Source organism: Vombatus ursinus, unplaced genomic scaffold (assembly GCF_900497805.2).
Source record: "Vombatus ursinus unplaced genomic scaffold, bare-nosed wombat genome assembly UNPS02011334.1, whole genome shotgun sequence".
NCBI classification, from domain to species: Eukaryota; Metazoa; Chordata; class Mammalia; order Diprotodontia; family Vombatidae; genus Vombatus; species Vombatus ursinus.
In genome coordinates this window covers 281,856-307,064 of record NW_020951112.1, presented here as the reverse complement: position 1 = coordinate 307,064, position 25,209 = coordinate 281,856, and the positions used below count along the sequence as shown (strand labels likewise).

General features: G+C 41.1%; 1 protein-coding gene across 2 annotated transcripts in view; it reads left to right on the top strand.

Annotated features, from left to right (window-relative positions):
- Window positions 1-600: 600 nt before the first annotated feature.
- Window positions 601-25,209, top strand: part of STAB2 (stabilin 2) — a 164,216-nt gene continuing 139,607 nt past the window's right edge. The window contains exons 1-9 of one of the 2 annotated variants that reach the window (XM_027855864.1): window positions 601-919; window positions 6,627-6,760; window positions 7,559-7,674; window positions 13,424-13,509; window positions 15,404-15,473; window positions 16,271-16,366; window positions 18,530-18,655; window positions 18,886-19,082; window positions 20,171-20,304. In XM_027855864.1, the coding sequence (XP_027711665.1) occupies window positions 839-919; window positions 6,627-6,760; window positions 7,559-7,674; window positions 13,424-13,509; window positions 15,404-15,473; window positions 16,271-16,366; window positions 18,530-18,655; window positions 18,886-19,082; window positions 20,171-20,304 (1,040 nt within the window). In that variant the 5' untranslated portion in view covers window positions 601-838. The remainder of the gene's footprint in view (window positions 920-6,626; window positions 6,761-7,558; window positions 7,675-13,423; window positions 13,510-15,403; window positions 15,474-16,270; window positions 16,367-18,529; window positions 18,656-18,885; window positions 19,083-20,170; window positions 20,305-25,209) is intronic. The other variant, XM_027855863.1, reaches the window with a different exon arrangement.

Genomic DNA, 25,209 nt, shown 5'->3' with positions numbered 1-25,209 from the left:
ATTAGGTTAACAGAGGAAGCCACCAGGTGACAGTAGTTTCTCCCCCTATGGAGTCTGGTATCCCACAGTTTGGCAAGTCACCCTCTCTAGGCCTCAGTTTCCTCATTTGTAAAATGAAGGAATTAGATTAAACAATCTCCAAGGTCCTTTCTAGCTCTGTCTATAATATAATAACGATATGACCTCCGATTTCCTTTCCAGCTCATGACCCTAAAATCTTTCTAATCTTTTCCCAACAAAATTCAGAGACCCGGATAGTTCTTTCTTTCCCATATAGTGCCTAGGACAGGACGCTTCTTTTGGGCACTCACTTAAATGCTGACAAAGTCTGGCCAGTTTTATTCCATTTGTATGAGCTGGCATGGGGCCCGTGCCTGAAAGAGGGAGATGAGTTATGGGGTCGGCTCTATGAATTGTGCCAGGGCACAATCATGGGGCAGATCAAACAGGAGCCTAAGAGGTTGGGGACAGTTCTTAAAAGCTGTGGAGGGCACAGACAAGCCTTGCTGTGGCCCTGCCTCTCAGGATATCCTGTCTTTCAGCAGGGGTGGTGTGGATCCTCCGCTGGAATGGTCGTTTTCCCTAAAATCCCGTATTTTGGCATTTTTCCTGTCTAGGTCAGGTTTCCCATGTCTGTTGTTTCAGTCCTGAGGTTCTCCACAGGAAGAGAAGGCAACTGACTTAAAGGGACTTAAAAGCAAGGACTGGATAGAGAAAGAGCTAGTTCGGCTAAGGGGAAGTTAATGAAGGGCTGCTGATCTCTCCCCTCCCCCATTTGGCTGTTAACAAAATTAGAGAATTCTGGAGAGAGGGTAGAAGGAGCAGATATTTCCTCATCATGAGAAAAAGCCTGAAGCCTTCCTTCCTCCTTGGTTTCATCATCCATATTCTCTGTTCCCTGGCTGAAACCCTAGAACAGGTAAGACAAACTTTCTGTCTTTGGCGGGTAATAGTTCTTCTCCAGCCACCCCCCACCCCCACCCCTCAGCCTTGTTATTTCATCAGTATGGGAAACTCACAGTGCAGGAAAATCCCTCCACTAATGCATATTGGCAATTCCTCAGTGATTGTCTGAGGCATTTAGAGGTTAAATGATTTGCTTATGTTCACGTAAGTAGGACATAGTAAGTATAGTGGAAAGAAGTCAGGAAACCTGGGTTCACACCCAGCTTCTGTTGCTTACTGTACCACCTTGGATAAGTCACTTACATTCTCTGTGCCTTGGTTTCCTCATTTGTAAAATGGAGATGATAGTAGCAACTACCTCACAGAGTTGTTGTGAGGATAAAATAATATAGTACCTATAATACCTATTATAGATATTATATAAATAACACATAATAATAATATAATATTATATGTAATATATAATATCATTTTGCATAATGAACCTATTTAGTGAAGCCTATAAACCAGTTCTCAAAATAATATTTTTGAAATGTATAAAATACACAGGATTACAATGGAAACCAATTATGATAAAATTCAATTATCAAAATATTTTTTGAATCTTCACAGACTCTAAGTTAAGAACCTCTGCTTTAAGCATATCTAAAATCACTGGTGGACTAGAGAGTGACTTGGGTCCCTTCCAGTTTTAGACCCTAACCTCTCACATCAGAGACATGATTTGAACCCAGGCCTTCCTGACGACAAAGTCAGCCCTTTCTGCATAGTACCACATTGACATTGGTGTTTTTTGTCATTCATTTAAGGCTTTTGTTTTCCAATGGAATCCTAAATACACAACTTAGGTTTGTTGAAAGAAATTTAAACTCAGAGAGGGAGGCTCTGTATTTTCAAAGCTTGTTACTACTTGTGGCTTAGAAATTATGAATATTTTATGAGCCAACATCTACTAAAACATTGTTCTGACATTTTTATGGATCAATGTGATATCTGATTATAGGTGACCATTCAGGATTTATTTGTTATGTTCTTAAGGATATTTTGAGGTCTATATTTGTAGTTACAAGGATTTGGCAACTGTTAGGGTTTATTGCAATTTATATTAGATCTTTTTATTTTAATTATTTTTAATTTTTAAATTATTTTAAATTTTTCATTTTAAAGTTAAATTTTATATTTAAATCAAATTTTTAATAAACGAAAATTCACTTTCTCTCCCTCCCACCTCTTCTCACCACCTCCTATCCACTGAAAAAGAAAAAACAACAAAACTCCTGTAACAAGCATGTATAACTCAAGTAAAACAAATTACCATATTTGTCATATCCAAAAAATGAGTCTCGATTTGTACTTTGAGTCTGTCCCCTCTCTCTCGGTAGGTGGGTCTTTTATTCATTTATAAAAGATTTCAAGCAACTGATATGTAATTATGTAATATATAATCTACCAGGTACTCTCTTCCTAATATTTTGGAGGACTTAACTTCTTTAAATTAATTTTATTTCAAGGCATGTTTTTTGTCACCCCACTGGTGGGGGGGAGAGAAAACCCCTGTTACAAATAAGTATATTGAAACAAAACAAATTCACAAAACAAAACAAATTCCTGTGACAGTCATGACTAGAAATGTGTCTAGTTCTGCTTTTTAGTCTGTGACCTCTCTGTCAGAAGTGGGTAATATTCTTCATCATGGGTCCCCTGGAATTATGATTTATCATCTCATTAATTAGAGTTAAGTTCTTCAAAAATTTTCATTTTTATAATGCAGATGTTATAGTATGGTGCTGAATTTGTATAGGCCATAGTGGTATGTTGCGCTATTTCTATCATAGTCTGCTTTGGTTTAGAAACTCAGGCTCCTAAAGGATAATCCTTCTATAAGTTAGGTTATCATCATCATCATCATCATAATTTATCACTTCTCTTATTTTTTGATGAGGTTCACATAGAAAGGATCCTAAAAAGTTTATGCTACTATTGATCTTTTATATACAATATCCTATGGACTCTTACACAGATGGTAAAAAAAAAAACCAAATACTACTTTTTTTTTCTTTCTTTTTTTTCTGTAATTAACTAAAAGCATTCAGATGAAACTCATCTTCTGCAGGCTCACTGAAAGCGTCCCTGGGGCAACACTAGTAGTACACAGGATAAGAGGGTAATATGTACGTCATTTTGTTCCCTTATGATTTTGATCTCTTTAGTCAGGTCTCTATCTTTTAAAAGTTTTTTGTTCCACATAGCTTGGAGATTATAAGTGCTCAGCATGATGATAGCTATTAAAAACATTACTTTTAAATACTTATGGATCAATTTCACATCCAGGCAATTGTTAGAAACAGTACCATTTCAGATAATTTTCCTGTACTGGTATAGTTTATTTATTGAATTTTCAAGGATATTTTGAAGTCTGTGTTTGTAGTGTGCAAATTATTGTCATTAACACCACCACTATCATTATCATCATCATATTGTCATTGTTGTTATTACAAGGTTTGGGGTGATTAGTTCAATCCAGATCCCAGTGGCCTCAGCTGATATTCAAAGCTTAGTTTACTGTTCCTTTGTATAGAAGTGTCCAAATTTAGAAATTGTGTATATCAATCAATTAGCAAGGGTTTATTAGGTTCTTACTCTGTGTCAGGTACTGGAAATAACAACAAAAATCTAACAGTCCCTGCCCTCAAGGAGCCTAGGGGAAATAATACATGAAAATAAATACAAAATATATTCAAAGTAGATACTCTATAATTGGGGAGGGACCCAATTATAGAGTATCTACTTATATGTCCCCAATGGGACAGCTGGGTAGATGAGGAAAGGCTTCATATGGGGTAGCACCTGACTGAGCTTTGAAGAATGTGAGAGATTCTAATAGGTAAAGTTAGGGAGGGAGTGTGCATTCCAAGAATGGGCACAGCCCAAGACACATGGGAAGTGGAATGTTTTGCCTGAAAAATAGCAAGTAGGCTGTTGTGATTGGAATGTAGAGTGTGAAAAAGAGAGTAATGTGTAATAAATCTAGAAGCAGAGACTGGAGACAAATGATAAAGGATGAGGCATAGAGTAATGCCACATTCAGACTTGGGCTTCAGAAATATCACTTTGGTAGCTTTGTGGAGAAGAGGTCAGAGAGGGGAAGAGACTAAAAACGGGGAGAGCAATTAGGAAGCTATGGCAGTTGCCCAAACAAGAGGTGCAGAGGGTCTGAACTAGGTTGGGAGTCATGTGTGCGGAAAGAATTAATGTTCGTGCTTCCCTCCCAAGCCTAAGAATTTATGAATCTGCAAATGAGGTTCCTGGGTTGGCCGGGAACTTTTGAAAGCCAGTGGCACTATAAGAAGGGAATGGTAGAAATTTAATAAGTATGGGAGAGAAAGGAAAGGGTGGATGTGTCAAGTGCCATTTGATATAATAATCTAAAGATAAAATGATGAAAAAGCTTGTTTAGAAAAACTAGAATCTGATTTCAAGATCCCAGTTCCACAGATTGTCGATTCAAATCATTCTGAGTGTCATTGCTTTTATTCCCTAGAGATCAAAGGATCTAGAACAGGGGAGGGGAAGCTGTAGCCTAGGGGCAGCCTTTTGACTGAGTCCAAGTTTTACAGAACAAATCCTTTTATTAAGGGGTTCTAGATGCTAGATTCTAGAACTAGGAAAAAAACCCCTTAGGGATCATATAGCTTTTAGAGCTAGGAGGGACCAAAGCTGAAAAGAATTGCATCTGCTAGTCCTATCCCCTCATTTTACAGATGAGGAAACTGAGATCTATAAAGAAGAAGAAACCCAAGGTCACAGAGGCCCCCAAGGTTTCAGAGCCAGGATTCAAACTAAAGTCATCAAAGCCAGTGCTCTTGCCACCATATTATGTATACTTTCATGGTTGGAGCATGTTTCTGTTTCAAATTTGAACCACTTGAGAGATGGACTTCTCTGACCTATGCCATTCATTTAGATAACTTCACATACAAATAGAACTAGACAGGACCTTCAAGTGATCTCATGGTAAAGTGAAATGTGTGCTGGATCTGGGGTCAGAAGACTTGGGTTCAAATCCCACCCCTGCCACTTACTACCTGCTCAACCTTGGACAAGTTGCTAAACCTCTGAGGAGGGTGGACCAGATGGCATCTGAGTACCCTGGACAGCTTCATCTTTGTCATGGTGTCTCCAGAACTTAGCAGAGTACCTGGTACATAGTGGGCACCTAAGAAGTGCTTGTTGACTTGAATTGAGGAACTGTGGAATAGTAGATGAAGCCTTGGACATGGGGTTGGGAAGACCTAGGTTCAAATACTGTCTCAGATACTTATCAACTATGTGACCCTGGACAAGCTACATAACCCTCCCAATTCTCAGTTTCCTCTTCTCTCAAATGAGGGTTTTAAATTCAATGACTTCTTAGATACCTTCCAACTCTAAATATATGATTCCTTATAGCTCTGTATCTCTGATAATATGAATAAAACATTTTTTTTTGCTTAGGCAGTTGGGGTTAAGTGACTTGCCCAGGGTCACACAGCTAGTAAGTGTCAAGTGTTTGGTCTGAGGTTGGATTTGAACTCAGGTCCTCCTGACTTGAGGGCCAGTGCTCTATCCACTGCACCACCTAACTGCCCCTTCCATTCTTTTTTGAGGTTTGCAAAGCACTTAACAAATGTCTCACTTTATACTCACAACGACACTGGGAGGTAGGTGCCTTATTGTCCCCATTTTATAGATGAGCTACCTGAGGCTGAGATTAAGTGGCTTGGTGGGTGTCACACAGCTGGTGTCTGAAGCAGGATTTGTACTTAGGTCCTCCTGACTCCAGGCCCAGTGTTTTCTATTTTTTCAATCTGGCATCTTCCGTCTCTGGAATTTTGGACAGGCTGTCCCTCCAGACCTAGAATGCAACCCTCTCCACCTCTGATTCTAAGAGTGCTTTCCTCATTGTTAGTGCTGCCTCCCTCTTCAATTTGTTCTTAGATTTTGTATGGTATAATAAGGGAAAACCTCCTGAATTTGGAGTGAGAGAACCTGGATTAAAATTCTAATTGCTACTTACTCTTAGTGTGACTATAGGTAAGTCATTTTACTTCTCTATACCTCAGTTTACTCATTTGTTAAAAAAAAGGTCTTAATCACTTTGAAGGTCACATCTAACTCTAAATCTATGCATCTAGATCCCCAGATCAAATTTAAGCTCCCTGAGGGAAAAGAAAGGGGTTTTTGTTTCTGTTCTATTTTGTTTTCATTTTTGGCTGTTTATACACAATGTATCATGAGATAGAGGATAGGAAACCAAACTCAGAGTCAGGAAGACCTTGGTTCAAGTCTAGCCTCTGCCACACAATCATTGTGTGGAAAGGCCCTCACCCTCTCTACACCCTCGGGCAACTCTCTAAAACTATATAAAGTACTTACTGTCCCATACACTGATGAAATTACACATCTGGACCACAATAAAAATAACTAGCACCTAGTTCAATGCTTTGCACATCGATGCTTTTCAAATTCTTTTGGTGTTGAATTGAACTGAACTGCATCAAACCAAGCTGAAACATCTCTCCCATTTTAAACAGCTATTTTGCAAGTGAAGTTTGTCTCATAATCTATAGCTGGGATCTGGCCCCCACATAAAAATTTGTTTAAATGACCATGATTGATGGTGAGATGTTCCCAAAAGATGGCCAGAACATGAACTGAGACTGTTTCATAACTCTCTCCAGGCAAATAGATGTGATAAGAAAACTCTGATTACCACCAGGACTGAGTGCCGATCATGCAGTCTGAACCTTCGCATCAATTGTCCCGAAGGTTACACTAAAGTGACCAATGGCTCCTCAGGAGTTCGAGACTGCAGGTAAGTACCATGGACAAGTCCTGTTGCAGAAATTGTCTGCTGCTGGGAGAATTTCTTTAAATTGAAACTAACCTGCCACAAAGTAGCATCCTGAAATTTTCCCTTATTCTTCTAATGCTACATCAAGAAATCTATCTACCTGTCTTAAATCTATTCATATGAATCTTCAACCCACTTATTGCTTTTAATTCAAATCTCATAAAAGACCAGGACAGAAAGCCCTGGGTTCAAGTCTCACCTCTTCCACATACTGGTTGTGTGACCCTGAACAAGTCATTTATCCATACACTGATTTAGGCAACTCTCTGAGACAGGGTTTCAGAGAAGGTGTGAACTTGCTTTGATTAATAAAGTTTCTTGACCTGGGAGTTCCATACATTAATGACCATACTGATCCTGTTCCTCTTCTTTAAAAAAAAAAAGTTGAACTTTAAGAAAAAAATTAACTCTATTGCCTGTACTACGACTCTTCCTTTTCTCCTTTAGAAATTCTTGGTTTCTTTCCTCTCTACAAATAGGATAACAGTCAGGTTATGAAAATAGAATTACAGCTTGAGAATATGGAGTGTTTCATTTTGGGTCTTTTTATCCCCAGCACCTAGCACAATGCCTGACACATAGTAGGTACTTAATAAATGCTTGACTTACTGATTCAAGAAATAGTCTATCTGTGAGTTATATTCCTTTATCAACATTGGTTTATATAGGATTTCCTCTAAGTAGCTTTCTAGAGAACTTCTTAAATTTTTCTAATGTATGCCTAACCCTGTTCCCTTTTTTTTCCCCTCTGTCTCCAAGATATTCCTTCAAGGTCAGGGATTATGCCCTGTCTCTTCCTGGATGCCGACATATATGCAGAAAGGAATATCTACAGCCCATGTGCTGCCCAGGGTTCTGGGGTCCAGACTGCATGGGTAAGTGCCTCTATCTTTACTTCAGATTTATCGACATAGCAAATGTCTTCCTGGGTCTCCTTCAGTTTCATAGACAAACAAGCTTAGCAATCAGAAAACTGATGAGATGTTCTGAGCCTCTTCAGCTCAGTCTATCTGCATGCAGACATGTTTAAATTTATAGGAAGAATTTGCTTTTGTGCATGGTGTAATTGAAATAGGGGCAGATCTACATTCAAATCTCCCACCTGGTCATTAGAGTGCCATCTGACCCCAGGCAAGTCCCTTGACCTTTCTGAGCCTGTTTCCTCACCTGTAAAATGGTGTTAATAGTGCCAGGATTATGAGACTCAAATAAGATTATATTTGCAAACTGCCTTGAAAATATTAATGGTTCAAATGTAACATGTGATTTAAAAAGCATGTTGGCTCAGAGATCTGAGTTCACATTCTCCTTCTGACCTTTTTACTGTCTGTGTAACCTTGAGCAAATAGCTTGAGATCTTTGAGCCTAGCTTTATCACCCATGAAAGCAGGTACCTTCCAGCCCTGGATCTATAGTCCTGTGAACATGTAACTCGCCCCTCTTTCTCTGATCTTTTCTTTTAGTGTGATCAAGAGAATAGACACTATAAAAATAAGACAACCTGAAATCAGAAGCTCCAGTACATTCTATCCTTTGCATTATGCTATGTCTCCTGCCAAGCATAGAAAAGTTCCCCATATGAGATCAAAATGCTAACATCAGTGAAAAAGTTCTTTGAAAGCTCACTCAATTCCTTCTAATTGTTCAGTTCAATAAGCATGCTTTGAGATCATAGGACTGCACTGGGTACTGGAGATACAAAGATAAATAATAACAATAACAATAATTTGCATTTATATAATGCTTTAAGATTTGAAAAACACTTTATAAATATTATCTAATTTGACATTAGATAATACAACAACCTTGAGCGGGATGTGCTATTATTATCTTCGTTTTACAGATGAAGGAGTTGAGGCAGGTTAAATAACTCATCCAGAGTCACATAGCTAGTAAACTAGTCTGAGGCTAGAGTTGAACCTAGTGCTTCCTGATTCTAGGTCCTAGGCTCTATCTGCTGCACCACCTAGCTGCGTCCAGTGAAGGAGCTTATTCTACAGGAGGGGGATAACATATGCCCAGATCAGCACACAAAGTATACACAAAGTCATTTCCAAAGGCAAAGATGAGGGAGAAGATTCCAGATGTGGATTCCAGAGGATCCTACCTCTACACTGTTCTGAAGGCGCTGTACAGGGAGCTGGATTTAGGCTGGTTACCTAGAATGGGGAGTAGGTGGAAAGGAATAGCATGGAATAAGACAAAACAAATGTGGGAACCAGGTTGTCAAAGTCTTTAAAGGCAGGCTAAGTTTACATAGTTTTCCTAGAAGCAGTCAGCACTAAAGATGTTTGAACACGGGAGTGACATACCCAAAACTACATTTTAGGAATATCATTTTGGCAGCTACACAGATAGTAAATTGAAACAGGATTTTTTAATCTAGGGTCTAGATCTGTGACTATATTTCAGGCTGTCTGTGAACTTGGATGGGAAACAAATTACATCTTTATTTTCCCTTTCCTCTAACAAAAACTTAGCATTTCTTTCCAGTATAAATGTTGGCAACAAACCACAGCAGAATTAGTAGTACCTGTGATTTTGTCACCTGTAGAAATGACAGATATTTTCATATCACATTGTTCTTGTTACAGATAGCTCAAAACACAGTTACGATCATCAACCCTATCTCTACATGTAACCACCAGGTACCTAACCCAAACCCAATGATATGCTGCGGCCAGCTCACTGTTAAATTTTCAATGTGAGCATTTGCACCTGAGAAATCAACAGATGCTATAAATTAGAACTTGATTTAATATTTTTTTATTGTCTAGACTTCAAAAAGTCATAGAGAAAATGTTAATGATGCAAATTAAGCTTAAGTGTGTCTAGATATACCCCTGCCCTAACCCATCAGATACCTAACTCTAATTCCGTATCTGACCTTAACCCATCAAACACCATGAGAAACTATTTCAAAATTACTATAGTTATTAAACTTGCTACTGTATCATACATGAATACAGTCTTATTGTCTACAAACCATTTCAGTTTAATAATAGTATTAAACTATCTTATTTTAAAGTATCTTATTTTGTGCTCTTAAAAACATGATTCAGAGGAGTCCATAGTTTTCACCAGATTTGCCAAAGGGGTTCAGGACAGGGAAAAAAAAAGGTTTAAGAGCCTCTGAACTAGAGAAGCAATTTGCCCATCAAAAAGCATTTATTAAGTGTCTGCTATGTGCTAAGCATTGTGCTGGGCTCTGGAGACACAAAATAAAAAAAAAAAAGAAAGAAACAGTTGCTGCTCTCAAAGAGCTTATGTTCTTCTGAGGCAAAACAACATGTACACATTTCAGTGCCTACAAGATAGATACAGAGTAAAGTAGAGCTAGCAGAGGGGAGAGGATGGAAGCAGTCAATCAGGATATTGTTGCAATAATCTAATAAATCTGGAGATCAGAAGAGTAAACAGGGTGTGGGTGTTTCTTATTCCTTCTGTCACTCAACTGAGGGGGAAGAGCTAGATAGCACACCCTTTATCTGCTGTTAGTGACATGCTGCATTTGTTAGAAAGGCTTCCTTCCTTCCTGTGACGTGTGGAGGAAAGAGTGTCTCTCCTCGAAATTCACAGTGATGACAAAGTGAGATTCTGGCTATCACTTTACATTTCCTGAAGAGATAAGGGTTCTGGGAAGGGGCAAGCAGGGAAAGGGAAAAGAGCTTACTTTTGGAAGAAGCACATTCCCAGGCTCTGCTGCTATAAACTACGCCAGGTAGAATTCTCTTTCTTCTCAGTAAATCAACCTGATCATCACCCAAAACCCCTTTAGAAATCAGGCACAAAGTCTGACCATTCACCCACGCAGTTGCCACCGCTGGGGTTCTAATGATTTTGCCCCTATTAAAACTGGCAGGGCTAGAATACCTGAGTCTTCTTGGTTTTGCTAGTGTTCATTCTCATTCAAAAATACAGAACCAGAATTCTTTCATCTCGGGGATCATATCACACATGAACAACCCAGAATCAACTAGGCACTTAGTAGCTATTTTAAGTCAAATTATGAGATTTCATTAAGTTATGGAATTAAATTGTGTGTGTGTGTGTGTGTGTGTGCGTGTGTGTGCGTGTGCGTGTGTGCATGTGTGCATGCACTGGGGGTGGCGGACAGTTTAAGGGGTATTTACATGTTCATAGGACCCTACGTTTAGTCCTGAAAAGTACCCCTTTTCATAGATGAGGAGCTAAAGCTCAAAGGCATTAAGCTACTTGCCCAAGATTATACAGAATCGGGATTTGAACTCAGATCTTTGGACTCCATAGCCTAGGAAAATAATGCATGAATGTAAATACAAAATGTATTCAAAGTAGATACACTGTAATTGGGAAGGGACCACTAACAGTTGGGTAGATGAGAAAAGGTTTCATACAGGGTAGCGCCTGACTGAGCTTTGAAGAGTCTCTCTGGGAGGCAAAGCGAGGAAGAGAGTGTGCGTTCCGAGAACAGGAAGGGACCTTAAGGTAAGCCCTCGTTTTACAAAGGAAGAAACTGAAGTCCAAAGAGATGTTGACTTCTAGATCATTGACTCATAAAATCATAATTCTAGAGCTGAAAGGGACTTCGGAGTTAGCTAGACCTTCATTTTGCAGATGAAGAAACCAAGGCACAGAGCAGAAGTTATTAACCTGAAGTCTGTGAACTTTTTTTTTTAATATTTTAACAAGTCTTTCCACATACTTCCTTTAAAATCCTATCAAGGTCTTTTTTTTTCCTTTTGCTTTTAAAAACATTCTGAGAAAAGATCTATAGGTTTCACCACACTGCCAAAGGTGCTATCACACACAGGTTAAGAGAGGTCAAATGACTTGTCTAGGGTTACACACAAGTAGTTAAGTGGCAAAGGCAGGATTTGAACACAGGTCCTCTGTATCTAAAAGCAGAAGTATTTGTTTACCTTTCATTCAAGTGCTTTGAACGATAGGTGGATAGCAATTTGTCAGGTATGTTGTAAAAGGATTCTTTTTTTAGGTATGCTCTGACACTGTGTGACCTCAGGCAAATCACTGAACCTCTCTGGGTCTCAGTTTCCTTATCTGTAAAATGTGGAGGTTAGGGATGGCCCCTAAAGTCCCTTCCAAAACTCTCAGATCCTATCTTGGTAATATAAGCAGGAGAATTGGTAGTACTTCTATTGAAGAACTGTTATCTAAATGTCCCTGATGTTGCCAAGGTCACTGTGCTTGCTTATTTCTCATCAGGATACATAGTTCCAACCAGGGATATAAATGGGAAAACCCAGGAAATGTTTATATTATCTCAAAATCCAACCAGCAAGGTTTCACACCCACCTGTTGACAATTAATTGGGATTTTCCTTATTTTTGAAAATATAGAATTCCTAGGAGGGCCCTAGCCTCATGCCAAAAGGAAACTCATTATCTCCCTCCCTAAAGCTCCAGAACAATATAATTCTTTGTTGACCAGCTGATAATGGCTTAACCTCTTGATTGAGAAGACTAGACAAACAGAAGGCCACTTGGGGTCCTGGTGATGACTCAGGGAAAATGGAACCACTGCGACCCAAAATAGCTTTCTCAGCTATCTTTAGTACACAATGCCCCCAGAAATGCGTCCTGGGAGTGAGGAAAGACTATGTCTGATGATACCTATTGCAAATGAGAACTCTGAAAATTGCAATTCTGGACATTTTATTAAATGGGGGTATGAGGAAAAGAACATAGGAAATTACTTTGGCTAGCATGAGAGATATGCCTTCTGCTGGTTTTTTTTAGCTTTGACAAAAATGTAACTTGAAGCAGCGTGGTAGGTGCGCTGGGCTTGGAACTAGGAAGGCTCATCTTCATGAGTTCAGATTCAGCCTCAGACATGTCCTAACTGTGTGACCTTGGGCAAGTCATTTAATGCTGTCTGCCTCAGTTTCCTCATCTGAAAAATGAGCTGGAGAAGGAAATGGCAAACCACTCTAGAATCTTTGCCAAGAAAACCCCAAATGGGGTCCTGGAGAGTCAGATAGAACTGAAACAACCCAATGAAAACAAAAACTATGTGCCAGGCAGTGTGCTAAGTACAGGGGATGGTTGGTTACTGTCCTTCATTCCCAAAGAGGACCAAAATGACATCACGATGGGAGAGTCAGGTTTCAGTGTGTCCGACTGTGGCTGCTGGGGATACAGAGGAAGGTAAAAGCCAGTTCCTGCTCTCCATGGGGTTCACAGTCTAATGGGAAAGACAGCTTTTGAGCTGGCCGATGATAGAGCTGAAGTTGGGACGGACCTCAGGAGGCCATCCACTCCAACCACATCATTTTACAAATGAAGAGGCTGAGGCTCTGAGGGTTGCAGTGATTTGCCCAATGATATCTTGAACTTCAAAGTATGTGTGGGGGCGGGGCAGGGAGGGATTCAGTCCTTCGACACCAGAACCAGGGCTCATCCCATGGTAGCGCATCTCCTCCTCTTGGCCTCCATTCCAGAGATGTTGATATTGTGTCTTGTGCAAATGAAGAATGACAGTATTTGTGCATCGAGCTACTGTGATTGGGGACAGGTCCCTTCATCCTGACATCTGTCTATTGTTTCTGTGAGTGTGGCCTTATTTATCATTGTTATGGTTTGTCAGCAGTGTTTTCAGGTCTAACTTCTCTATTGTCTCCTTCAGAATGTCCCGGAGGAGAGAAGAACCCTTGCAGTGGCAGGGGACATTGTTCCGATGGCACGGAAGGAAACGGAAGCTGCACTTGTTCAGTAAGTTCAGGGATGAGTTCTCCAAGTTTCGCACTCTAACCTTAGCCACTAGAAGTTCCCCGTGTCTTAATACTTCAATGGTTCTTTGACCCCACCAGTTATGGGAAGTCCTTCAATTTGTTGCAGGTCGCAATCTATCCATCACCCTATCATCCTAATTATAACATAGTAATGCTATTTATAAGAGTTCAGGATTTGGAGCCAGAGAAACTGGGTTCAAATCCTGACTGGGTCACTAACCACCTCTATGACCTTAGGCAAGTCACTCATGAGGAGGTCGGACTAGATGGGTCCATCCCATCTGAGGTTCCTTCCAGCTCTGGGTCTTTGATCTTATAATTCTTTGGCCTATGAAATCAGCTTTCCTCTCTGGGCCTCAGTTTCCTACCCTGTAAAATGACGGGATTTGTACTAGATGGGCTCTGAGGTCCCTTCTGGCTCTAAATCTATGATAAAATCAGTTCTGTGACTTCTCTTACTTTGAGCTTCACAACAAGCCTGTAAGGTTAAGTACCATAAACTCCTTGAGGGCAGGGACTGTCTTTTCCCTTTCATCATATCCCCAGCACTTTACACAGTGTCTAGTACATAGTAGGCTCTTAAATAAATGTATTAAGTACCTACTATATGCTAGGCACTAGGGGGTACCAAGATAGGTACAATGAAGGCCCTGCTCACCATCTAATTTTTAGTGTAAAACAGTAGACTTGAAATCAGGAAGACCTGTATTCAAATCCCATCTCAACAATTTGCAAACTATGTGACCCTAGGTAAATCACCTCATCTCTGTGGTCCCTAGTTCCACATCTATAAAGTTAGAGTAAAATAAGGACTTGATAGTCTTTCCAGCTTTAAATCTATGATTCTATGACTCCAGCCTCAGACTCTTACTAGTTCTATGACCTTGGGAAAGTCACTTGACCTCTATAGACCTCAGACTCCTCATTTACAAAATGAAAGAGGTTGGACTTCATTGGTCACAAAAGTCCTTTCCAGGTTTGCATTGATAAGCCTATGATTCTAATCATATAAACCAGGTCCACACAGGCAGAGCAGAAGATGAAGAGAGGGGGGTAGTGGTGCTCAATGGGAAAAGCGCTGGCTTTACAATGGATGGATTTGGGTTTGAATCCTTCACTGTCACTGGTTAGCTGTGCAACCTTGGACAAGACACTTTAGCATTCCGGGTTTCAGTTTCCTCATCAATAAAATGAGGAGTTTGAGCCATGTAGCTTCTGAGGTACTTTCTAGCTTTAAAGCTGTGGTCCTAGATGACATATAGAGGATGGAGACTAGATCTGTGATTTCATTGGTATAGGAAACTCCCTAGTGAGAAATTCCCTCCACCAGTACAGGTTGGCACCTTCTCTGCTGCTTAGACTCTTAGCCAAGTGTCTAGAGCACCAAGACGTTGAATGACTTGCCAAGGTTACATAGCCTAAGTTCATCAGAGATGGGACTTCACCCAGGTCTTGCTTGATTCCAGTCCAGTCATCTATCTATGCCACCATATTGTCTCTGTATAGGGCACGAATATGTATAATATAAGATAGAACGTGATGGGGCAAAAGAGAAACCAATCAAAAGAAAATTTGAGGTGGGAGAGTGAAACTTTCAGTTAGGATGGGGCATATTAGTGAAGGCTTCATGGTAGAGGGGATGCCTGAATGGGACCTGAAGGAAGAAAAGGATTTCAGCACGCAGAGGTGAGGATAGCATTAATGGAAGATACTGGGGTCAAGGTATACAAATGTACCGAGGTCAGAGAATGTTGTGTTTTCTCATACCTTTATCCTATCTCATCAATGAGAAGACAGAGTGTAGTAAGAGAGCATTCCAAGTGCATTGTGGGTACTGTTTAGTCTCATGGCATGTGTTCTGTTCTGTCCTGCAGGAAGGATTTGGTGGAACAGCTTGTGAAACCTGCGCGGAAGACAACCTGTTTGGACCCAACTGCACTTCAGGTTTGCCCAGTCAAATGAAAGAATGTCTACAACGAACTTTGCCAACTTTAAGACATTACATAAATGTTAGCTATTTATTTTGTTTGATAATAAGGGGATATTTATTTTATAATAAATATCCTTTAAAAGGATGAGTCAAGAAGCAAACCAAGCCCCTTACAAATAGATGTCTGCAGCAAGATTTGAACTTGGGTCTTCCTGACCCAAAGTTCAGCCCTCTATCTAATGCATTGTACAGGCTGCATCTATATCTCTACCCCAAAAGGGAGCAATACCCACGATATTTGAGCAGCTAGGTGGCACAGTGGATAGAGTCCCAGCCCTGGAGTGAAGAAGACCTGAGTTCAAATTCTGCCTCAGACATTTACTAGCTATGTGACTCTGGGAAAGTCACTTAACCCTGTTTGTCTCAGTTTCCTTATCTGTAAGATAGGGATACACTAGAATCTCTCTGAGGTCCCTTCTAGCTTTAACCCTTGGACCCTATGATCTCTACTATGCCACTTACTACCTATGTCACCTTGGACAAGTCACTGAACCTTTCTGTGCCTTATTTTCCTCATTTGTAAAATGAGGGCTTTGCCTCTGAGGCCCCTTCCAATACAAACCATAGTGTCAATGGGACATCTAAATTGAGTGGTCCAACCAAATAGCTGGTGATAGAGCTAGGGACTGGAATTTAGGAAAGAAACTCAAATTAGGTATGTACTCACCTCACAAGATTGTCTGTTGAGAGGAAAGATGCATGTAAGTAGAGAGGTGCCATAGATGCATGGTGTGTTTGCTTCTCTCTCCAGTGTGCAGCTGTGTCCATGGCATTTGCAATAGTGGACTGGATGGGGATGGAGCCTGCTTATGCTACTCTGCCTATTCGGGCCCCAACTGTGATGAGCGTAAGTGTGGACATGGCCTCCAGTGCAGCCAGGGGCTGGGGGCAATGGGGGCTGCCAACAATGGGGGCTGGGGACAATGGGGGCTGCCCACAAGGATCAGGCATGATTCCTGCCCTCATGGAGCTTACAAACTGTCAGATTAGGAAGCCTGGGAAGGGAGCAAAAAGGTGCAGGGCTTGCCACTGGGACAGAGACTTGCTTCCCCTTTACAGGCAGCTAAGAAAGAAAGGGATCATAGATCATAGGACCTAAAACTAGGAAGAGCAGAACCAGGAGATCATTGTACACAGTAATAGCCACATTGTGCGATGACTAATATTGATAGATTTAGCCCTTCTCAGCAATACAAGGATCTAAGACATCTCCAAAGGCCTCATGATGGAAAATGCTATCCACATCCAGAAAAAGAACTATGGAGTTTGAATGCAGATCAGAGCATCCTATTTGCTATTTTTTTCTTCTGTTGTGTTTTGTTTCCTCTTTCTGGTGGTTCCTCCTATTGGTTCTAATTCTTCCTTACAACATCACTAATATGAAAATATGTTTAATAGGAATGTATATTGGATAGCCTATATCAGATCACACGCCATCCCATCTTGGGGAGGGAGGTGGAGAGAGGGGGGAAGAAAAATTTAAAATTCAAAAGCTTATGGAAGTGATGGTTGATAAATCAAAATAAATTAATTTAAAAAATAAATAAATAAAACTGGAAAGAACCTGGAAGGTCATCTAGCCCAGAGGCAGCCAGGAGATGGGGAGGTGAGGGGAATGGAAAAAGCCCTGGGGCTGGAGTCAGGAAGATCTGAGGACAAATCTAGCTTCATACACCTACTAGCCATATCACCCTAGGCAAGTCACTTAACCTTGGTTTGCCTCAGTTTCCTCATTTATAAAATGAAGATTATAATAGTACCCTACCTCACAAGGTTGTGGTAAAGATCAAATGAGATATTTGGAAAGTGCTTAGCACACTGCCTAGCACATAGTAAGTGCTATATAAATGTTAGCTATCATTATTATTAAAGGCAAGGTGATTCACCCTATATGTGTCACTAGATGTATGCCCTTGGATAAGTCATTTTACTTTTATAGACTTCAGTTTTCCCATAGTAATCACTCACATTTCAGGAGGGTTATGTAATTTACTAACTATTTTTCCTTGCAACAACTCTGTGTGCTAGGTACAGTAGTACCAGTATCATTCCCATTTTTTAGAAGAGGAAACCAAAGGGAAATGATTTGTCCATGGCCACACAATAAGTGGCAGAGATAGGATTCAAACCCTTGTCTTCTGACTCAGATTCAAGGGGTTCCCCTTGACCTCCCTGTGCCTCCATTTCCTCATCTGTAAAATGATGAGTTGGACCCAATGACCTCTGAGGTACCTTCCAGCCCTTTATCTTTAGTCCTAAAGAGTTGCCTGAGGAATATAAAGATTAAATGTCTTATCGAGAAACAGAATCCCATAGGATCATACAGCTAGAGCTGGTGGGGACTTTAAAGGCTATTTCATCCAACCTTTTCATTTTACGTTTGAAGAACCTGAGGTTAAATGATTTAGCTAAAGTCACACAATCATTGTTAGGATTTGAACCCAGGTCCTCTGACTCAATTCCAAGACCTTTCTGTTATACCCCTTGCTAAGTATCAGAGAGAGGATAGAAGTAGCCAAATCAATCTCATCATGTACTTTATGGTGGGAATTCTTCACCCTGATTGGCTTAGAATTGTTTCTGTTTTCACCAGAAACCCTGAGAGTCTTCCCCTCCCAGATCTATTTTTTTTTAAAGAGGCCATTCTTTGCCTTATTTGTAAGAAGGCTTAACCACTGAATGGGTGTTGCCTCAGTCAAACTGAGATCTGTTAAAGACCTCAGCTTGAAAAGGCTAAGGTACCCCTCTGCATCCTGGGCTATCTCCAGTCTTCCCAATCTGGCCACTAGACCCAGATGACTCTGGAGGAGAGAGTGAGGCTGATGACTTTGCACAGCCCTTTCTCACTTAAATCCAATTCATTTGCATATTATGGCATCACCTCCCTGATGTCATGGTCCCCTTTGAGAATGAAGGACAAACAGCATACTAGGTGAGATCTGGGGTCACTTTCTAAATCCCTTATCCTAAAGCAGTCCTTGACCCATCTGTCTTTATTTATTTATTTTAGCAATCCCAGAGTGTGATGCTTTGTTATGCCCAGAAAATTCCAGATGTTCCACTTCCAGCATAGATGAGTCCATATTGGAATGCAAATGCATTCCCAATTACAAAGGAGATGGCCGGCACTGTGAGCGTAAGTAACCCTAATGGGTCCTGCTGAGTTGATGGATATATGACAATTTGTGAAAGAGGCCAGAAAAGTATTTTTCAGTGGCCTTACTCAGCTTTCCTGGAAAAACTATTCACCAAGAGACCTGTCTCCTGGGCCTACTAATGTTCATCCACCAGTCCTCATAATTCAAATTCCTTGGCTCATAGCCAGACCTCACCCATCCATCCTTTGTTTTGTCCTTATCTCTCAAGCTATCGACCCATGTTCGCAAAAGGTCTGTGACAGGAATGCCCATTGTACTTATCTGGGGCCAAATCGACATCGATGTACTTGCCGAGATGGTTACAAAGGGGATGGCCAAGTGTGTGTGCCTGTAGACCCTTGTCAAGAAGACTTTGGAGGCTGCCCCACTCAATCCACAGTGTGTCAATATGATGGCCCTGGACAGGTAAGCAGATGGTAACGTGGAAGGGATGCTTCTTTGGATGGGCTGGCCCCAAATGGCAAAATTATGGAAATAAGAAAAATTCCTATTTATAGAATCATAGAATGTCAGAACTGGAAAGGACCTCAGATACCAGCTAGGCCAATTGCCTCATTTTAGAGAAGGAGCTGGCCTTAGCTATTCATAGGATCATAAATTTAGAGCTAATTTTGTTTATGAGCCTCACTCTCTGCTTAGCTGGATGGACTCAAAAGTTTACAAGCAAGTGGCATGAAGCCTGAGATGTTTCATGATCAGAGATAGAGAACCAGAGGGACCTATAGCCTACTTCCTCCCTCTTATGAATGAGGTGAGTGAGATCCAGGGAAGTCCAATAACTTGTCTGAGGGGCCCCAGAGGCAAACCCCTCATTTTACAAAAGACGATGCTGAGGCACAGAGAGGTTTGGTGACTTGTCCAAGGTGACATAGGTAGTAAGTGGCATTGTAGAATCATGGGGTCCAAGGTAACAAAGGCAGTTAGCATCAGAGAAATTTGAACTCGGGTTCTCTGAATCCTGAGCCATTGTTCTTTCACATGCCAGTCAGATGTAGAGACCAGGCTAAGCAAAGTCAGAAACTACAACACTAAACACTGAAAAATAGTTTTTAAAAATGGGAGCTTTGGCACCTAGGATTTATGGAAAGGAAGGAAGGAAGGAAAGAAGGAAGAAAACAGTTGCTACCCTCAGGAAGCTTACATTCTACAGGGTGAAACAGTAGGTACACGCAAAATAAATAAAAGGTAATTTTGTGAGGATACTAGCAATTGAGATAATATTTGTAAGGTGCTTAGAGCAGAGCCTGGCACACAGTAGGTGTTGTTCAAACGCTAGTTATTATTATTAATATTGTTGTTGTTGTTGTTGTAAGATCAAGAAAGAGTCATTATAAACTGAGGGTATTTAAATTGAGTTCTGAAGGTAGCTAGAGACTTAGAGATAGCTAGGAACTATATAAACCTTGGTGTGATCATTGTGGAAGAAAAACATTCCTCAATTTCAAATATTTCACTGGATTCTTTTTTTTTCTCCCTCCATTTTTCTATCCAAGTCCCACTGTGAGTGTAAAGAACATTACCAGAATTTTGTCCCAGGCCTGGGCTGCAGTATGACGGACCTCTGTGAATCCAGCAATCCGTGTCACAAAAATGCCAACTGCACCATGAGGGCACCCGGCCAAACAGAGTAAGTCTCCCTAATGCTGACCAGCTTCATCTTTCCCCAGAAGGCAGATCATGATAACTCTGGGACACACAGAGTAGCTCTGATTCATGGGTATAGGAAACTCCCAGGTAAGGCATTTCCCCACTGCTAATGAAAAAAACCAGCACTTCCTTTGCAACAGTCTTGGAGAACTGCTTGGGTCACTGACAGGTTCGATCAACTCCCCCCCTCCCCCACTTTGGTCACACAGGCAGGGAGTCAGGGACAGGACTTAACCTCGGGCCCTATGGCCTCAGCACTCACTCTCCGCCCATGCCACAGTTCTACCTCATAGGCATGGAATAAAAGTCATTAGCATTAGAATAGAAACTGCTTGGAGTCAGAAACCCTACCTCTTCCATCATTTTATCATGATAGATTATATTTACAGCTGAGGAAACTGAGGCCCAAAGAAATTAAGTGACTTGTCCAAGGTCTGAATCAGGATTTGAACTCAGATCTTTCTGAGTTGCAATATAGCCCTCTACCCATTATACTGTGGGTGTCTCTCGTCTCTGTCTGTCTTGGTCTGTGTGTCTGTCTATTTTGGTGTGTGTGTGTGTCTGTGTATGTAAGTCTGTCTCTCTGTATATGTTTCTGTCTCTCTTGGTCTGTGTGTGTGTGTCTCTCATATATATGTGTCTGTGTGTATGTATATCTCTCTGTCTGTGTGTGTATCTGTCTCTATGTAGGCCTGTATCTCTATCTCTCCATGTATGTGTTTCTTGGTCTATGTCTGTGTATCTTTCCATTTCTTTTGTGTGTGTGTGTGTGTGTGTGTGTGTGTGTGTGTGTGTATGTGTGTGTGTCTGTCTGTCTGTCTATCTACCCACCTCTCTTGGTGTGTCTGTCCATCTCTCAGTCTGTGTACACACCTCATTTAAAAGGCCCTCAGAGTCCACACCACGCAGCCCCTCCCTGACCCAGAATCCATTCTAACATGCACTGGAGAAGTGCTGTCATTGCAGACAGACCTCCAGTTAAGACCCCCCCACCCCGGGAGCCCACCCTCTTCTGGAGAGCTATCTCAGGCAGGAAGTTTCTCCTTGAATCAAGCCCAAATCTGCCTCCCTCCACTGGGCTTTCCTGCTCCCTACCAAGCTGAATTCAATTTAATCCAACAAACACTTATTAAACACTTGTTATATTTATGTCCCATTTCAGGGCACTATGTCTAGACATTGAGGATGCAAAAAAAAAAAAAAAAGAGTTCCTTCAAAGAGCTTCTATCCTAATGAGGGAGGGAGGAAGTCAACATGCAAACAAATAAATGTGCATGTTACAATTGGAAAAACTGGAGGGATCAGGAAGCTTCTACTCCTCCCCCCACCTCCCAGGACCAATGAAAACAAGTCTGATGCCTTTGCTCATGAAAGTCACTCAAACCCTTGAAGAGAATTCCCACATCCCAGCCTCCCCTTTCCCTCACTGCAGCCTTCTCTGCTTTCCAGCCTGATGATAACTGGCATTTCTAGTGTTTTAAAAGTTCCCATGATCTCCCCTGAGCCTCACAACAAACCTCTGAGGCAGATAATACAGGTGTTATGAGCTCCATCTTACATCTAAAAAAAAAGAAAAGAAAAAGAATCCTTAGGTTCAGAGCTGTAAACCGATCTGTCCTAGGTCACACAGCCCAGGAAGAGTCAGGGATGGAATCTGACCTCCAACCCTTGCGCTCCACTAGGTCACACTATGTGTTTTTCTTTGCCTCCCCAGCACCTAGCACATAGTAGGTGCTTAATAAATGCTTTGGCCATTCTGCTAGTTCTGGAGTCAGTCGGCCTAGGTTGAAATCCTGATACATAACCACCTATGTGACTTTTGATGAGTCACTTAGGGTTCTTGCATCTTAGTTTCTCCCTCTGTAAAATGAAGGGGTCCAATTAGACCTCTACAGTCTCTTCCAGCTGTAAATCTATGATCTTATGATAATAATAATGACAATAATAGCTAAAATTGATATAGCCTTACTATGTGCCAGGCACTGTGCTCAATGTTTTATAATTATTATCTCATTTAATCTTCATAACAACCTAGGGAGGTAGGTGCTATTATTCTTTCCATTTTATAGATGTGGAAACTGAGGCAGACACAAGTTAAGTGACTTGCCCAGGGTCACAAGCTAGTTAGTGCCTGAGGCTGGATTTGAATTCAGGTCTTCCTGATTCCACATCTAGCTCTCTATCCCCTCTAACACCAGCTGTAGGGTTATAGCCAAATCACTTAACCTATGGGAGCCTCAGTTTCCTCATCTGTAAAATAAAGGAATTGGAATAGATGACTTCTAAGGTCCCTTTTAGCTCTAAATCTATAAACCAATGATGTAGTAAGTCATTCTCTTGCCAGAGCCTCAGTTTCCTCATTTGTAAAATGAAGAGATTGCTACTGAAATTCTTTACAATTATAATTCTTTGACCCCTGATTCTTTCAGCAAATCCTCATGTATCCTAATCTCATAGCTCCTCACCTTTCTAGTTATCATACTGCCCTCCCCCCCGGTGCCTTTTTACCTAGTAAATCTGTGGATTAAGTGAATTAACGAGCCAGACAGTCAACAGTGGCATCATTCACCCTGAGTACTAAGACACTCTGGAACATTGGCTCGTGCTGCCCACGTCGGGTTAAGCGGAATGGTAAAGGGAGGAAACAGCTGCTGCCGAGGAAATGTATGTAAGGCAAGATTACAGGCCTGGGCTCTATAATGTATATAGTTGTTTCCTTATTAGTGAAATATTGGACGTCTGCAGTACAAAACAAGACCAGGGAGAGTATATAAACATCAGTTGGACTTCCTGGAAATTGAGCATGAATGCAAAAGCTTTCTGTGTGCAAAAAAAATAAAATCAAATCCAAGCACTGTTGGTAGAGGAAGCTCTACGTGATGGTCTAGTGATCAGGACAAGCAGGGGGAAGGATGAAGAAGTCGGAGCTTGCCTTCATACCCCTCATTGGTTTCTTGACATACTCCTCTCTGCCTTTGCTTGATATTTACTTACCCGGCACTCTCATGATTTGTGCAAGTTTCCAGAACTCCCCCCCAGGGTTGCTCATCTTGGACAGCCTTCTAGCCTTTCCTTTTCCCCATCCCCTACCATCAAAATATATCTACTGTCAGCTAAATGGATCATGTTGTACGTGCTCATGGAAGAGTGGGTGTTAGCAGGTGATGACACATAGGTTAAAACATTTTCCCTCTCAGTAACATGTTTGAATTTTAACAAAAGCTTTCTGGAAATGTTGTTTAAACCAAAGGCGAGACTTTAATAGGGAAGCAAGGGCAAGATTCAAAGGGAAATTGTCAGCACCATGATTAGCTGGGGTAACTAAGACAGCTTTACAAGTAGATAGAGTAATGCTTCACAGAAAAAGTCAGACCTAAATAATTGGAGAAATGTTCATTGCTCATGGTTAGGCCATGCCAATGCAATAAAAATGATACTTTTTTTTTTTAAGTAGGGGAGGTGAAGGGCCACTTATGTGGTACATAATTCCAATGCACCATTAAAGAGTCCTGCTTTCTAGCATGTCTCCCCAACTTGCTGCATGATGTCCAAGATTCTATCATTAAAGCTTCATTCTTTTAATTAAGGCTTTGATGTCTGTATAAATGTAAACAATTGTAAGAGGCTTCAGTCATTAACTCCTTAGAGCTAATAAGCTTGAAATCCTTTCTGGAGAACAGATTTTTAATAGGGAGAGTAAAAGCCACTGGGAAAAATAAAAAGCCCCAACTAGAAAGAATAGGAGCTTCAAAGATAAATATCACCTTCTTTATAACTTTGCTAAAGGCAAAACTGATGAGAGAGAGATTTGGAGAACAGGGAGTCACTTTTGGACTACCCCCTCAAATAAAAATAATGATGACTTTCATAACAAACTTAGATGGCATTATCATCCCCATTTTATAGATGAAGAAATTGAGGCTCACTGAGGCCTTGTTTGCCCATAGTCACATAACTATTAAGTGTTAGTAGAATAATTCAAACAAGTCCTTTGCAAAGAGTGAGTTTTATTCTTTCTGTTTCTATCCCTAGAGCAGCTAGGTGGCTCCATAGTGCACAGAGCACTAGGCCTGGAGTCAAGGAGACTCATCTGGCCTCAGACACTAACTGGGTGACCCTGGGTGAGTCAATGAACCCTGTTTGCCTCAGTTTACATTTCTGTAAAATGAGTTAAACAAGGACCATAGCAAACCACTCCAGTGTCTTTGCCAAGAAAACCCCAAATGGGGTCACGACTGAAAATAACTGAACAACCACAACAACAGTTTGTATCCACAGCACCTAGCATACAGTAGGCACTTAATACACGCTTTCTGGTTGATTGAGGTCTTCTGACTCCAAGTCCAGTGCTTTATCCAGCACCTCTAAGCTCGAGGCCCTGAGCAACCTCCAAGTCTCCATCCAAAGTGAGAATTCTATGCTTCTCAGGTTCATATTGCTGGCATCATCTCAACGAGTACCACAAACATCAGTAGACATGATCAATCATTACAAAGGGTCTTTTCACAGATTCTCAGAGTTGGACAGGATCTCGGAGGTCATCTAGGTCAGTCTATATCCAAACAAGCATCCCCTGTGTCAGGAGCGAGGAACCTGCAGCCTCAAGTGTGGCCCTTTGACTGAATCCAAACTTCACAGAACGAATTGTTTTGATTCAGTCAAAGGGCCTCGTTTGAGGACCTAGAAGGCCGCACGTGGCTTCAAGGCCGCAGGTTCCCAACCCCTGGATAGTCATTCTTTTGGGGAGAAGGGAGCGTGACACGGGTATTATAAGATAGTCAATGTAGTGCTGAAAGGGACCTCTGAAGCTCTCTAGTCCAACCCCCCTCACTTTACATATGGAGAAACTGAGATGACTTTGTTCAAATTCACACAGGTAGTAAGT